General features: G+C 51.3%; 1 protein-coding gene across 1 annotated transcript; it reads right to left on the bottom strand.

The window, feature by feature from the left end:
- Positions 1-62: 62 nt before the first annotated feature.
- On the bottom strand, positions 63-10640 carry LOC120961497 (protein prickle). Its single transcript, XM_040385229.2, has 8 exons — positions 9215-10640; positions 6158-7109; positions 2927-3040; positions 2716-2844; positions 2429-2632; positions 2248-2345; positions 959-2175; positions 63-890 (listed from the first exon to the last, which is right to left on the bottom strand). Exons 1-8 carry the CDS (start codon positions 10366-10368, stop codon positions 241-243), a joined length of 4518 nt encoding a protein of 1505 aa, XP_040241163.2. The 5' UTR covers positions 10369-10640; the 3' UTR covers positions 63-240.
- Between the last annotated feature and the right edge of the window lie 3886 nt (positions 10641-14526).

Raw genomic sequence — 14526 nt, 5'->3', positions numbered from 1 at the left:
AAAGTCTCGTTCTTTAAAATAGTAAAATAGCAATAAGATATAGTGAATATAAAACCGATTCATTTCTTCGACCATTCTTTGCTTACTTTTTATTTTAATATTGCTTTCACGTTCAAATCGTAAACCTAGTTGCGGGAAAAGCCCCACCAGACAAGAAAGATATGTAACAAAGAGTTTTGGAACATGAACACAACACACACACACACACGCACACTTGCACACACTCACAACCATGCTTATCTACGATATGATACAATTCTTATTGTCCTTCTCATAATGCTGACCGGCGACACCGGAAGACGTCTGCAGCTGCTTCCGCTTTCTAGCGCAGGCCAGCGAGTTGTTTGGCATATAGTGTATCCTCGTGCCACCGTATGAAGTGCGGCGCAGGGGCAGCTCGTACACATCGTCATCGGCACTGGACGAGCTGGAGGAGCAGGTAGAGCAGACGCTGCGCGCATCCGAATCGTCTACCGGGCGCTGCTGTTCGCGCTGATGCGAATGATGATGGCGCCGATGGTGGTAGTTGTCCGTTTCGTCCTCGGCCAGCTCATCGTCATCCGATGCGTAGCTGCTTCTCCGCTGATGGTGGTGGCTCGGCTCGTCGCGGGAAGTATGGCGTCGGCGACGAGGTGATCGTCTGCTGCCGGAGGAGCTAGACCCGTGACGATCACCGCCGCTGCGATCGTGCTGCTGCTGCTGCGATACCGAATGATGATGGCGGCGGGAGGAGGAGGACGAAGATCCATGCTCGTAGCGATCGTAGTCCGTTCTCCGCTTGGACGATTTGGCTGCCCGGTTACGCTGTCCACCGTTCCGCTGGCAGTAGCTCTTGGTGCGGGGCAACGAATCTTGGAAATCTCCCTCAAATCGTACTTCCTTCTTGATAACTGAAAAGCATGATAAAACACAAATTAACAATCATACTATACAAATGAGTATGCTTCCACCTATTTACCTATTGGCGGTGGCGTCGGAAGCTCCACGATCGAATGGGACGCGTCGGAGGCGTTTTGGTTCTGTTCGTCCGCATCGTCGCCCCCATTCGCAACGACACTGTCCTCGATCGGCATCGGCGTCGGACTGTTGGTGCCACTGAAGCTCGGCGATCCACCCGAGCCCGCTGCCGCTAAACATCGATTCAGCTCCGGCATTGAGGACGTTAGGATTGGTCCACCACCGGTCGGACCATTTCCATTACCACCGGCAATCGGTCCCGTCACCTGCGTTCTTACCGTAGCAGTAGCCGTAGCGATCGAGATCGTTTCACTTCCCGTACGCTCCGACTGCCAGTGCTGTTCCAAACTGTGCCCCAGGTCGGTTAGATCCAGCGGTTGACGACTGCGATCTTTGTGCAGCAGTCGGTTCAATTCTGGCGAACACTGCGGAATGCGGTGCCGGTTCGAGTCGCCTACACCGCCACCCGCCGTCCCCGTACCGTTGTCCGTTGTCGTCCCATTGAAAGCGGGACTGCGCAGTTGATGGTCACGATCGCTTCCGACGGTGCTGGCGGCCTCATGGCTTTGTACTTCGTGCTCGGTGGCGTGCAGTGTGGCCGACTCAGGTGCCGTGTTGTTGGTGGCAGTAGTGGCAAGTGTCGTACTGGTATTACCCGTCGCAGCCGACATCGACGTCGTGATGCTGGTCGCTGCAGTGTAGCAGGAAAGCGTCATCTCATCGTTTCCGTTGCCATCGATCGTTGATTCCCCTCCGTTGCTTACTTCCGTGTGCGGAGGTGAAAGGCGTCCCGTGCCTCGATCGGGACTTCGTAACGGTTCCGGCGAACGGGCTGCAGTGTGGGACGGCTGTGAGCTTCGATGAGCATCGTCACGCTGCTGCTGCTGCTGCTCGTCGAGCGTTCGATTGTTTCGGGCGTTCCCGTGCAGGAAAGCTGCCGCAGCCGGTAGTGAACCGTCGGAAGGTGTCGGTGGCTCACCCTTGCTGCAGGCAATTGAGCAATAGATTTCCCCCCGACGCGGCAAGAACGGACGCCCGAGCAGCGAACAGCGACAGGTGCTGCAGGCGAAACACTGATCCGTCGCATGCCAGTGCTGACCATCGTGGCTCATCTGGCCCTGATCGACGCCGATCGGTTCGCTGCAGTAGTCACAGTATTCCGCAAACATGGCGTCGAAGCAATGCAAACAGTAAGGTTTCCCATCACGCATAATGTACCTAAAAAGGAGGGAAAGAGAGAAGGTTCATGTTAGTCGTTGTGTTTGGTCCTTTATACAAACGGCATCTTACCTCTGTCCACCAAGCTGTTTGTCGCACTCGAAACAAGCAAAGTGTTTGATGTGCCACGCTCGTCCTTCCGCTTCGGTGCACTCATCGGCCAGGATAATCTAAAAAAAAAACGAAAAACATTAGCATTAGTGTCCTCTCCTTCCAAAGCCCCAATGCAATCCATCCACTCATCCTTCAGTACCTCATCACAGGCGGAGCAACGTGGTTTGAGCGTTTCGGCATGATGCCGGCCACAGTACAGCCGATTCTCCCGGTGGAAGTAGATCAAGTCGACCAGCAGCTCCTTGCAGACGCAGCAGGCGAAGCAGGCCGGATGCCAGCAGGTGTTGGGCTCGAACCGTGACGCAAACACCATCATGTCGCCGGAAGACGCACACTCGCCACACTGTACGAATCGCAACAAGCAGACACGAAACATGAAATTAATTATAAATTAAGAAAGAGAGAGAGAGAACCAAGGACACTTACCCGTTCGCATATTAAGGTGGTCGTTATCTGCTTGACCGTGCCGCGTCCCAACGCTTCTCGCTTGCGCTGGGCCGAGAACAGCTTCAGCTCTTTGCGCTCCTCATCCGTCAGCGAGTGACAGTAGCGAACCTGTGGGTGAAATTGTGTGGCCGCGTTAGTGCTGTTGCCCTCCAAAAAAAAACGTCCTCCCATACCCAGAGACACAACTTACCTCATTATCGTGCGGTGGAAGCTGCTGCAGCAGCTGTCGAACGCGATGCCGCTCGCCGATACTGTTTACGTACGGGACCTTATCTTCCGGGATGGCGGAAAAGTACAGATGGACCTGCAGGAGGAGACACAGGAAGATAAGAGAACATGTTAACAAAACAGACGCCCAGACACAGATGGATCAATGGACCGCTTATCGGTGTGGTGTGTGTGGTATGTAAGTGTGGGGGAAAAACATGATACGACAAAGGATAACCCGGGGGCTGGGGGAAGTTGTACAGGGCTGCAACGGTTCCACGTGTTCGATCAGCTTAACGACACGAGTGATTAAAAAAGCCACCAACATGTCCCACCGATGATGGGTGGGATGGGGGGGGGGGAACCGTCGAACCATAATCGAACCTCTTCCATACCGCAGAGCACATTCCGATCCCTTGGGAGCTGGAAGGAGGAAGGGCACTGTGTATGAGCAATGCACGTACCCAGCAGCCGCCCGTTACGTCCATTTGCATATGAATTACTACTGATAGGTTACCCAACCCTTCCCTCTCTCCCCATGCACTTCCCAACCTTCCCCAAATGGGGGGGGGGGAGGAGAGCAGCAGAGGACGATTAAAAAATATTTCCAATTACTTCCTTCATTCCTTCCCCTTTAGCTGCGCTCTTCTTTCTTGCTGTTCGGACTATGTCTTACGGTCTCATTCTCTCTCTCTCTTTCTTTCTCTCTCTCTCTTTTGTCGTTATTGGAAGACGCCCCATAATCAAAGGATGCGGAGGAAACCGGACCCGTTTCGTGTAGTAAGGGGTGCTGTGCTGCGCGGCAGTGTTGGTTTTATTTATTAACTTTCCACCCAGAACTCCATCCCTACTCTTCCGCCTCCTTCTCGTCCCCACCTGTGATGTGCATTAGAGAGACGGTCGCGCCTTTTTTGCGCCCAGCCGAGCGGTGTGTGAGCCCTCTGATTGCATGTTTCTACGAGCTGCCATTGCTAATCCGAAGACATTCATTAGATTAGATCAACCACCACAAGGGGCGACAGAATCTGGGAGCTCAGGGGGTGGGGGACCGAAGGGGGGTGGGGGACCAAACTTTCCACCACCAACCAAGAAGGTAATGGTAATCTCGCGTGTTGCACAAGGGCGCAAAGCGGCATGGAACTAAATAGAGGGAAGAGAACACACATCAATAAATAAAGAATCGCGTGCAAACATGTCGCGGCACGGCACTCAGTGCCTTCACCCCCCTTGCAGCCGATTACGATCGAGATCGAATGCCAAATCGGGCCAAAGCGAGCTTACAACGGCACAAGTGGACGGTGGAGTTTGTGAGATCGAAGTCACCGATAGCCAAAACATGATCCGAATGCAACACAGTGCCATACAATTCACAAATGGAGCTGAGAAACGGGGGTGGAAGGAAAGGAAGGGTTATGGATGGATTGCAGGATGCTGCTGTTGCACCGGAAGCAGATGATACACCACATGCCAGGGCGAACGGAGGGCCCTAGCGGGCAAACTCCGGTAGCAATAACACTTCGGCTGACGGCCGAGCCCCGTAATTAGTAAGGAGATGGTGGTGGTGGTGGCGCTGCGAGGCGAGATGCAAAAAAACTGGAATTATAATTCCCTGCCTCTCTCCCAGCCCCTTGCTCCCTTACTCATTCATCCCTTTAATACCATGGCTGATAAGTCCCTTCGGTGCTTGGTCTCTAGAGAGGTTAATGCACCTCGCTCTCCCTTGCTGGCAGGCAAAAGAAACACACACCACCACCACCAACTTGTCACCCATGTCCCCGATGGACCTTTTGCCACACACCCGGCTCCAACCAACCTCGCGAGCAATTCGAGCAAACATTCTCTAGGCACACCTTTCCAGACGCCGCCACGGAAGGACAAGTTTCAAGCCACACGGCCCCGGCCCCGACCCGAGAGGCAGAAAAGATGTGCGTTCTTATTGCACGAGGGCGTAATAGAGTTCGATTAAAAAAGAAAATGCTCCAAAAGCAGGTTTGAGAATGCTACAATTTATTTCCATTGCCACTTAACAACTTTATCCAACTCGTGGACGTAGGGACGTGGGTGTACAGAGAGAGAGAGAGAGAGCGAGAGAGATCAAAAGCGATGCCAGGCGCATCTATTCTTAGCGCGGAGACGCTTTTTAATTGAATTCTCCCCCATCTTCTGTAGTAGAGGACATGTTTTTTTGTGATGCCTTTTTTATAAGCATCATTTGCCGCCACTTATCACTGAATGCAATCAGGCATTCGCTCTCCAATCGATTTCACCCCCAAAAGGACTTACCGAAAGACTTGCAATGCACATAAAACGGGCACTTTGTTCCGTTCTTCGCTTGCTTCGCCTGCTTCGATCAACAAAAAGGACGCGCGAAAACAGTTTCACTCACTCGACGATGAGCTGTCTCTCTCTCTCTCTCTCTCTCTCTCTCCATATCCCGGCGCTCAGGGTGAGATGTGAAGGCTCCACACCACACAACCACAACAACAACACGGCGTTTATATCAACCCTTTCCACAACCACACGACTCCTCTGTTCACTCATAATTTTACACTGCAGTGCATTTATTACGTTGTCGAACTAGTTTCTTGCCATTTATAACGTTTTTTGTTGTTGCTGTTGTTGCTGTGTTGCTCCTTTTCTCTTTCTTTCGCTTCGCGTCTTGGGGTTGTTTTTTTTCTTACTTACGGACCCCCCCATCAGGCAAAAAGCGATGACCCTCCGAGAAGGGGAGTGTAATAAAAGCAACTGGTAGTGGAGAGAGGAAAAAGGGGGAAAACACAACGGATCGATCCAAAGGGCGATCCCGGTGTGGTTGCGCACACACACACACACACACACACACACACACACACACATACACGCGTTGTGTTTCTGCCAAGGGGTGTAATTATTAAATTCCTATGACCACAGGTACTACTCCACCGATGGGGAGAGAAAAGATGGTCCCTTCCCCGTGTTATCCTCCTAAGAGACATGGAGCTTTGTGGAAACGGGATATTAGAAATGTCATAGGTCCTCTCTCTGTGTCAAGAAACACAGCTTTCCTCGGCTTAAACCATTCTCAATCCTAAACTCATTATTCAAGATGACAGCTTGAATGCTCCTAACACTGTTCTCGTTTGGCATCGATGGGTTAATGAAAGGAGAAACCGCTGCAACGACTGCACAAAGAGAGCACACAAAAACACTTGCAATATATATATATGGGACGTACCTGATCCGGACGTAACCCGGGCGGCACCCAGGTGTACTCCTCCAGTGCGCAGCCACTGTCGTCGTCCGACTGCGAGTAGTTATGACCTCCGCCCATGCCGCCGCCCGGTCCACCGCCAACTCCACCTGCGATACCACCTGCTCCTCCGCCAACACCACCACCACCACCACCACCATGTCCACCCGGTCCCATCATGCCGACCATGCTGGCCGGCCCAACGGAGGACGGTGGCCCACCGGCCGGACCAAGCAGATGCATCGAGGAGTAGTGGTGAGGCTGCATTTGGTGCTGCTGCTGCTGCTGTGCGTGCTGTGGCATCGATGGTCCGATCAGGGCGGCTGCCGATGCCGGCGAATGGAACGGATGGTGGGACGATCCGATCGCGGGGTACGGCGGCTGATGATGCTGCGGGTAGACGGAGCGTGCCGAGGGAGCATTCGTGGCCGTACTGCTCGTGTTCGTCACTGTCGACAGTCCGTCGGGCGATTGAGGTTGGAGTGGTGGCAACATAAAGCAATCTCCCGCACTGCCACCTCCACCACCGCCACCACCAAGCGAAAGGGTCATCCCGGGTGGCTGTTGTCCTGGCATCATGCCCGGCATGCTTGCCGGAGCTCCCGAGAGTGATACGGGCGGATGGGCTGCTGTGGGCGGTTGCTGATAGGAGTGGTAGGACTGGGGTGGCGGTGGTGGCGGTTTCCCACTGTACAAGGGGGGCGATTGGGGGCTGCGCAGCGGACTGCGCCCCAACTCGTACGGGTAGGCATGGGCGGTCGCATGATGGACATGATGATGATGATGATGATGGGGCGAATGATCAGCCTGCTGTTGCTGTTGCAGCATCAGCTGATGCTGCGGGTGCCCGTTCTGCTGCGGCTGCTGCGTTTGATGATGGGATTTTTGGTATGGATACGACATTTGTACTGACGGAACGAACGGCGACGAGGACACACTGCAAAGAGTCGGAGAGGGAGAGAAAAAGAAACAGAAACAAAGCAATTAATTATAAAATATTTCAATCAGAATGCTTTCATAAACGTGTCCCGGGGTCGGAGACATTCTCAGACCCTCTCGAGCCCTCCCCTAATTGAATGCCACAACACAGATTGGCGCAGGAAGGATTGCGAATTGTCCAATTACACTCTTATCGCAAAGACCGGCCAGATAAAGATATTTAACGTCCTTTTCTTTACAACAGGTCCATTTAACTTGTTGCCCTGTGCACATGTGTCCGTAATCCAGTAACGGTTCCCGTCCAATCCAACGATGTACATATAACAACTCGCCAGCCGCTAGCTCATTAATTGTGTTTTCCCTTTTTTTCGCTACCCATACACGCGGGGAGAGTTAATTTGACAAAATCCGGATTTGCCCCTCACGCAGCAAGAAAAAAGGCATTTCTCACACGCAAAAATCGATTGCACTGTGTGTATCGAAACGGGTAGCAAGCCGGCTAAATGCACAAGCAACTGAGCGCGCTCGCACAGAGTTCAACATCCAAGCAAGCTCTGGCCCGAAGCTCCCTTTCACCGAAGCATCGAAGCAGGCGGCTTTTTCGAATATGCTGCTTTTGTACCGTACCGCCGGGAGAGCGAGGCCGAGGAGAGGGATTTCATTTAATTAAATTTCGAGCCACCAAATTAAACCCTTCAAGGCGTCGACGAACTGGCCCCGGTTGCGATGTGAGGTGCTGCCAAATTTACGACCCGTCGGCCGGAACCTGAACGTTACCCGATTCACATTGATTGGCAATGCAGTGAGGCGCGCTGGTGACGACTTCAGACTTCAGCAGGAGAAGGTCATGTGTAGTGGAAGAACCCACCGCCGCCAGTCACATGTTTACTGAACCAAAACAACGACATTTTGAGTCTGTTTGAAGGTTTTTCTTTTTTTTGGCAAGCGTTACGCAAGACATTAGAAAGTGCAACACAAACACACAGCGATGCGATCGCGTATGAATCGCGCGCGCCACACAAACGCGGCGCACCACTTGCTTTGATTGGTCCAAAAAGGATACCACTGCACGTGAGAAACGAACGCGAAAGAACAATCCTATGATTTGCGCAATTATGAGGCGTACATTCCCGCCTCGTGTTCGTGCTGTCCAACAGCGCACAGCGCAAATTAAGCGCAACGGAAAAGGCGAATTCAGTCATCCGAGCAGAAGAAGCAGAAAAAAGACCCCTCTGCCCTCAACTTAAATTGGTCAATTTTCTTGTACTTTTGAAGTATTCTCGTTTTCGTGTAATTTGTGGCGTAGTGTCGTTTTTTTAGTTTATATACACCCCAAAAAAAACGCACCACAGTCAGAGACAAGCCTGGGCCGCGCGAATGTCCCACAGGCAACTCGGCCGGTACGGTACGGGGCGGACGAAAAGTGGTTAAGATTTGCTGCATTTAGCGGAGCCATGGCGGAGGGGGGACAAACGACGGAATTGGGAATTGGGGAGAAAATTTAAATTTTCGTAATCACTATCATTTGCTTGCGTGGCTGGCGAGACGCGATTGGGGATTCCTGTACGTGTCTCCAAGCGAGTAGACGACGAACCTCCTTTATTTTCCATCACTGTGGGAATGCATCGGGTTCAAATGATGATGATGATGTGTCCCCCATTGACCATACCAGAAGACATTTTACGCACGGCTTGGCTTCGTTTGTATTGAGACCTTTTCAGAGCCTTTCGATAAAGCTGAAGAATGGATAAGCGTTGTCCACGCTGCAGCAAACAAACAACAACAATCTTGCGTTCCCTCCGACCGATTGGACTGTTTGCGTTGCGCATACAGTGGCAACAATACAGCGAAAAGCTTTCGCTCTGCTGCAATCTCGGTTGAAATAAACACATAAATAATGACACTCTGCCCTTCCCGCAACGCATTTGCATGCATAATGCCCGGCTGCGGACAACACTCGCTCGGCCGGGAGGCGTTTTGTTTGACTGGTTTGAGTCCCCAACATCAACCGTTCTTCCGAACGATTCTAGCGGGAACCACTGACGGCTCTCATTTAGCCGGTACGACCAGTCGGCTCGCTGGTGACCACAAATATTTACTCACTCATTGTTGCCCGGCGACACGGCGACGACGGAAGCTCCCGTTGTAATCGGTGTTCCCGCTAACGATCCGCCAGCGTTCCCAGGGGCATTTGCTGGCGGACGGCGCATCATGTTCCCTGTGGAAGATGACGATGGTGGCGCTGATGTTGCTGCTGTTGTTGATGATGATGTTGATGGATTGCTTGCGGCACTAATTTGCTGCTGATGGGCAGACGTCGAGATACCGTTCGCGGAGGATGCAGCGTACGCCAGCGAGCCTGCAATGTCTTGCTGCTGCTCGTGGTCAAAGTTGAGCAGCCGCAGCTCCTCACCGCTCAGGTGGAACGTTCGGCGCATGCCTGGCCGGTGGCACTCGAGCCGTTGCTGTTGCCGGTGTTGCTTCTGCTGATGCTGCTGCTGCTCTTCTGCGACCACCGGAGGCGACGGTTGACGGGCGTCCACGTTAATGCCGCTATCCGATCGCTGTTCGTCCACTTCCGCTTCCAGCTCGGAACCGAACGCCAGCTCAGCGCCATTTCCAAGCAGAAACGAATCGTCCAGCACAGTCACGCGCTTGCGAAGGATTCCGACCGGTGCATTCGGTGGAACACGCGCCGAACGCTCCCCAGGTCCAACCGCCGGGACACTGGGCATCGCTAGACTGGAGCGTGAAGAGGCCGACTTAATCACCGGTGATCCTTTCCGGAAGTGAAACCCATCTTCCACCAGTGCAGGCGATCCCGAACCACCCGTGGGTGACGCACGGAATCGATTCGAGGGCGATTGTTTCTTGGTTGGAAGTGTGGGAAAGGATTTACCGGTGCTTAAGCCATTCGCGCCGGTGCGCTCGCTATCACTGGCGATCGGTGAAGATCCGTTCTCTGGTGTAGTGGTGGTGGTTGCCATTTGCTTCGCACTGGCAGCTGCCAAACGTTCCGAGGCGGCCTTACCGTAGATCTGCCGGTAGTACTTCTCCTGATTGCCGCCGTATAGAAAGCACACCTTCCACCATTGCTTGGTGATGACCGTTCCACTGCCACCGCCACCACTGCTTGTCGCCGTCCCAGACGTTGGCCCATTGGCTGCCGTGGCAGTGGACGAGGTGCCACTATGATGGGAAGCGTTTGTCGTTGCTAGCCGCACCGATGACTTCGTGGGACTTTCGCTGGCTGTCATGTTGATTGCGCGATCGTCTTGATTTCCTGCACACTGAACACGATGATACGATCACCTACGCGCGGTAGAACAACGCTCAAGTAGTCATCACGCTTTACCTCCGCTCTCCACACTACCGATTTTTTCTGAGTTATTTCTCGAATTTGTCACTTCACTACGGCTTTTTTCCCCGTTCTGTTCTTCTGCCTTTCTTCTCCGAACGAATTCAAACTACACGAGCTTTAATGTTTTTGGGGTATGGATCGCTCGTTCTTCGCTGAAGTTCTTTTACGTTATTTGCCTGTGTTCACTATTATCGAATCGTCTTTTCCACTTTGTTTGCTCTTAGTTTGTTTGTTTTGTATTGCCACGCTCTAGCTGTGAGGGAAGGGGTGAGATAGATCCGTTGTTGATTTAAATTCCATTAACGGACACGAAACCACAAGAAAAAAAAAAACCCACGAAAAAAGCACATGATCGAAGAATGTGGGAGTGTGCGCGTGTGTGTGTGAGTTAAAAGCGTCCCTTTGCTTTCCACAGACTGTTTAACGGCGAACATTTGATATCTCAGCTATAAGCATTTGAATAATTTCCGGCGGTCGATTACGATAAAGAAATACAAATATTTCCCGTCATCTTCTACTTAGCGATTTCCTTCCAATGCCGAGTGTTTTAAACCATTTATCATCAATCATGCTGCCGATTATCACTGATCTTTTGCTAAACGTTCCATTTCGCTCTGTGGTGAAGAACGTGGAATTTCGGTCTATTCCTCGACGGCTACTACCGTCCGAATCGACAAGGCAAGGAAGCAAGGCAAGGTACATCGGTGATGAAATTCCCATCCAAAAAGCTCCCTTGCTCTATAATTGATGGTCTTTACTGAAGAAACCCTTGTTTTATGCAATCGCAAACATCGCACAGATACGACATCTCATACGATTAGAAGCGAACAACGAGCGCGAGCAACAACTGCTGACCAGAATGCTAATTGGCGAATGTGATGTCAGTAGTAGTCGCTTGAAACGACACAACGAACCATCTCTCCGCGTATGTGTCGACGTATTTCATCTGCGAATTTAAGCTTCAAACTCTCAACTCACAGCTACAGAGACTACGGAGTCAATGGTCGATAGTGTGGTGGAGCTTTTCCACCAAACCGTAGGCCTTCACTCATTTGCATATTGCCCCCGATCGAACGACCCATTTGGAGCTCCCGGTAGCAACTCAAATCGTTGACGATAAAGAATGATGGTGGCACAATGCGTCGAAGAATGAAACGATCGCAACCTTCCCTGCCTCCCTCTCTTGTTGGTTGGTTGGGATACAAATTAAGATTAACCCATAAAACAGCTCGTAAAAGAGCTCGTCCGGGATCAACGGGCAACGATTCCATCTGTACAACCTGCAAGAGACGTTTTCAATCCCTTTGAATGTCGCTCCCATTTTGTTCCCAACCTGTCCCTCGCTCTCCATCACCACTCTTCTTCTCTCGAGCATCCAAGGAATTTTGTTCGATCGTTTGTTAATTGATCTCTTTCATTTGCGAGAAGAGGCCTCCCCTGTCGGAGCGGGGCCTATATCATCAATCTGGGTTCGTGGGCCCTACCCTAACACAATGAAAGTGGGTGAAGAAGATGATGTCTCTCTTTTTTGTTGTTTGTTTGGAGGATTGCAGAGGATGCCTTCAGACAGCTTCAGAGTGAAAGAGGGTGCTTTAAATGGTGTCCTAGACATGTCTTCTAGTTTTATGTGGTCTGTCCCGTAACTCCCGCACACCCGCCGTTTGCTTTCTCGTCTAAATCTAAAATGCAAATTACGCATCCCCGCATATCCGTGTGTGCGAGAGCAGCTTTGCGGAGCGGTTTTGAACAGAACGACAGTTTATAGTTGCAGTTAAGATAGTGTGTGTTTGTTATCCTACTTCTGCAGATTGACAAGCCGCATCCGGGGGAGGCGGCGCAGGCAATATCGCTCGCAGTGTGGCAGGTGGTTGATGGCCAGCAAAACATGCCATTACTATCGGGCGGTGCGATCAGCAGCACTCGGACCGCGACAACATCTTGATTTTATGCGACCGGTGTTAGAAATACGTTTCTCTCACCGTCGGGTTTGAGTGTCATTTGTCGCTGGAAATGGAAAAAGGTTTCCGTTTTATGATCGCGATCGCGAGCCGTTGCCACCGCTTTTCTGGCCCATCTTATTCACTTGCTGCGAGTGTTGGCAAATCAATGATTTATTGGTTCGTGTCGTGTTGAGCTCCTACTACCCTCGTCACGTGCGATGCGGTAAAAGGTCATTTTTCTTCCGGTATCGTTCGGAACCACCAGATCCGCTGCCGAATGTTTGATTACGTAAACAACCCTCCTCACCCTCGCAAAAGCCCCCCTCAATTCATTTCATTAAAGTTCAACACATATTGCTACGGTGGGAACACAGCTCGACTTTTCTAATCAACTCTGTTAGTTTAACCAAAGAACGCTGCCGTTTTTTTTGTTTTCAATCACCAATTTCTTAATTCAATCTTTATCCAACGCGTCGATCTTTGATTTCAAAATACGTTATTAATCGATTCGAGAAACTAGTTTTTCGCATTAGCCCCTCCACCTCCATCTGATGACGTCGGATTGGTTGGTCCAGGGTAAACAACACACATCTACCGCGCAAGCTCAAGGTTACTTCTTCTGCGCGCGCACACACAAGCACACACACGCACCCACTTTAGCTTGTTGTATGTTGGTCTTAGAGTGGCTTCATCATCATCATCCATCACCCCTGAGGTTCTTGTGTGAGCCGTAGTAAAGAAGAGCCGAACGCAAGATCAATCAATCGATCGTGAGGTCCACCATCCGAGATTGAAGCAGTTCCATCTTCGAGCTACGTCCAGCGCCGACATAAAAAGCGGTTTTATGCTATCGGAAACCGTTCTCGCCATGTCCTGAACCGGTCGACTTGAACACAGTGACTGTGCAATTTTCTTCTCGATTTGTCTCGCGCGCATATCGTAGATAACAACAAAACGCATACGATCACAACGCCAAAATCTATTCACAAAACGGAACATGGATGGAATGGGTGGATAGTTTTAGCCACAGGGCACATACACATTTGGACACCCACCCCCACCACCGCCCCGGGGAGTGGAGTTTCCGTTTTGCTTGACAGTCACCTGACAGTCAGCCGACGTAACAAACGACTCAAACCGCGCTTTGACAGTGAGAGCAAGCGACGAACCTTTGGGAGGAAGGTTATCGCCAACCGTCGCCAACCGCAATGATTGATGTCGAACGATTGTTTAAGTTTGAAATCATTTTAAGCCATGACCGCTCGCCCTGACTCCCAGAAGAGCTGAAAAGGTCTTTAAATGCAGCAACAGTTTAGTCACAGGGTTGTGGGGCGCTATTCAGTCTCGCTTACTATTTTACTCCGTTTCACGCACAACCAGCGAAAGCAGAGAGTCCGCACGCTGACCGAGATATCATTGTTTTGGCGAAATTTTGTCAGTGAAAAATGAATGTTTTCGGTCGTCATGATAAATGATGAGTCGTACGCGGTGGCTCTTCCGGGAAATGGGCACAGGTTGACCCCCCCCCCCTGGACGCAACCACACAGCAGTTGTCGAGGGTCGTTTCATTTGTTTGCCGTGCCCCCGTTGAAAAGATCATCCATCAAGAAGCAAAAGGGCGCCATCCGAGAGAGAGCTTTCACCCCGAAACAAACAGCAAACAACAGTAGCACCCGAAAGCCGTGCGCAACATCCTTCCACAAACGAACGAATCTTGGAATTGCATGATTGCGTGCACCCCGCCGCCGCCGTTGCTTTGCTGTTTGTATTTGTCTGGATTTTGTTTGATTAAGCTTCAGCCCGATTCCCAGCCCAGGGAAAGCCTCGACGTCTGCGGTTCCGGAAGCTAATCTGCAAAAACGTTCCAACTGCCTTCCTCTCTTTCTCTCTCTCCCTCTGCTAAGCCTTCCTTTCGTGTTGGAGGGTTTAAGCTAAGCGCAACGCACCGCTCTCTAAGCGGGAGAGGTAAAAGTGTGGCAATTTTTTCGTTACTTTCGAACCCTTCACCTCGCAGTTTCCCGGTCGGGGTCCGATTTTGGTTCGATTTTGGCAACTAACGTCCTAACTTTTGGAAGGGCAGCTGTTTTTGGTGGGATCAAAGCGAAAGGTCGCAC

This window comes from Anopheles coluzzii, chromosome 2 (genome assembly GCF_943734685.1).
Source record: "Anopheles coluzzii chromosome 2, AcolN3, whole genome shotgun sequence".
Classification (NCBI taxonomy): domain Eukaryota; kingdom Metazoa; phylum Arthropoda; class Insecta; order Diptera; family Culicidae; genus Anopheles; species Anopheles coluzzii.
Note: the sequence above shows the minus strand (reverse complement) of the source record. Positions and strands in the feature narration are given on the sequence as shown.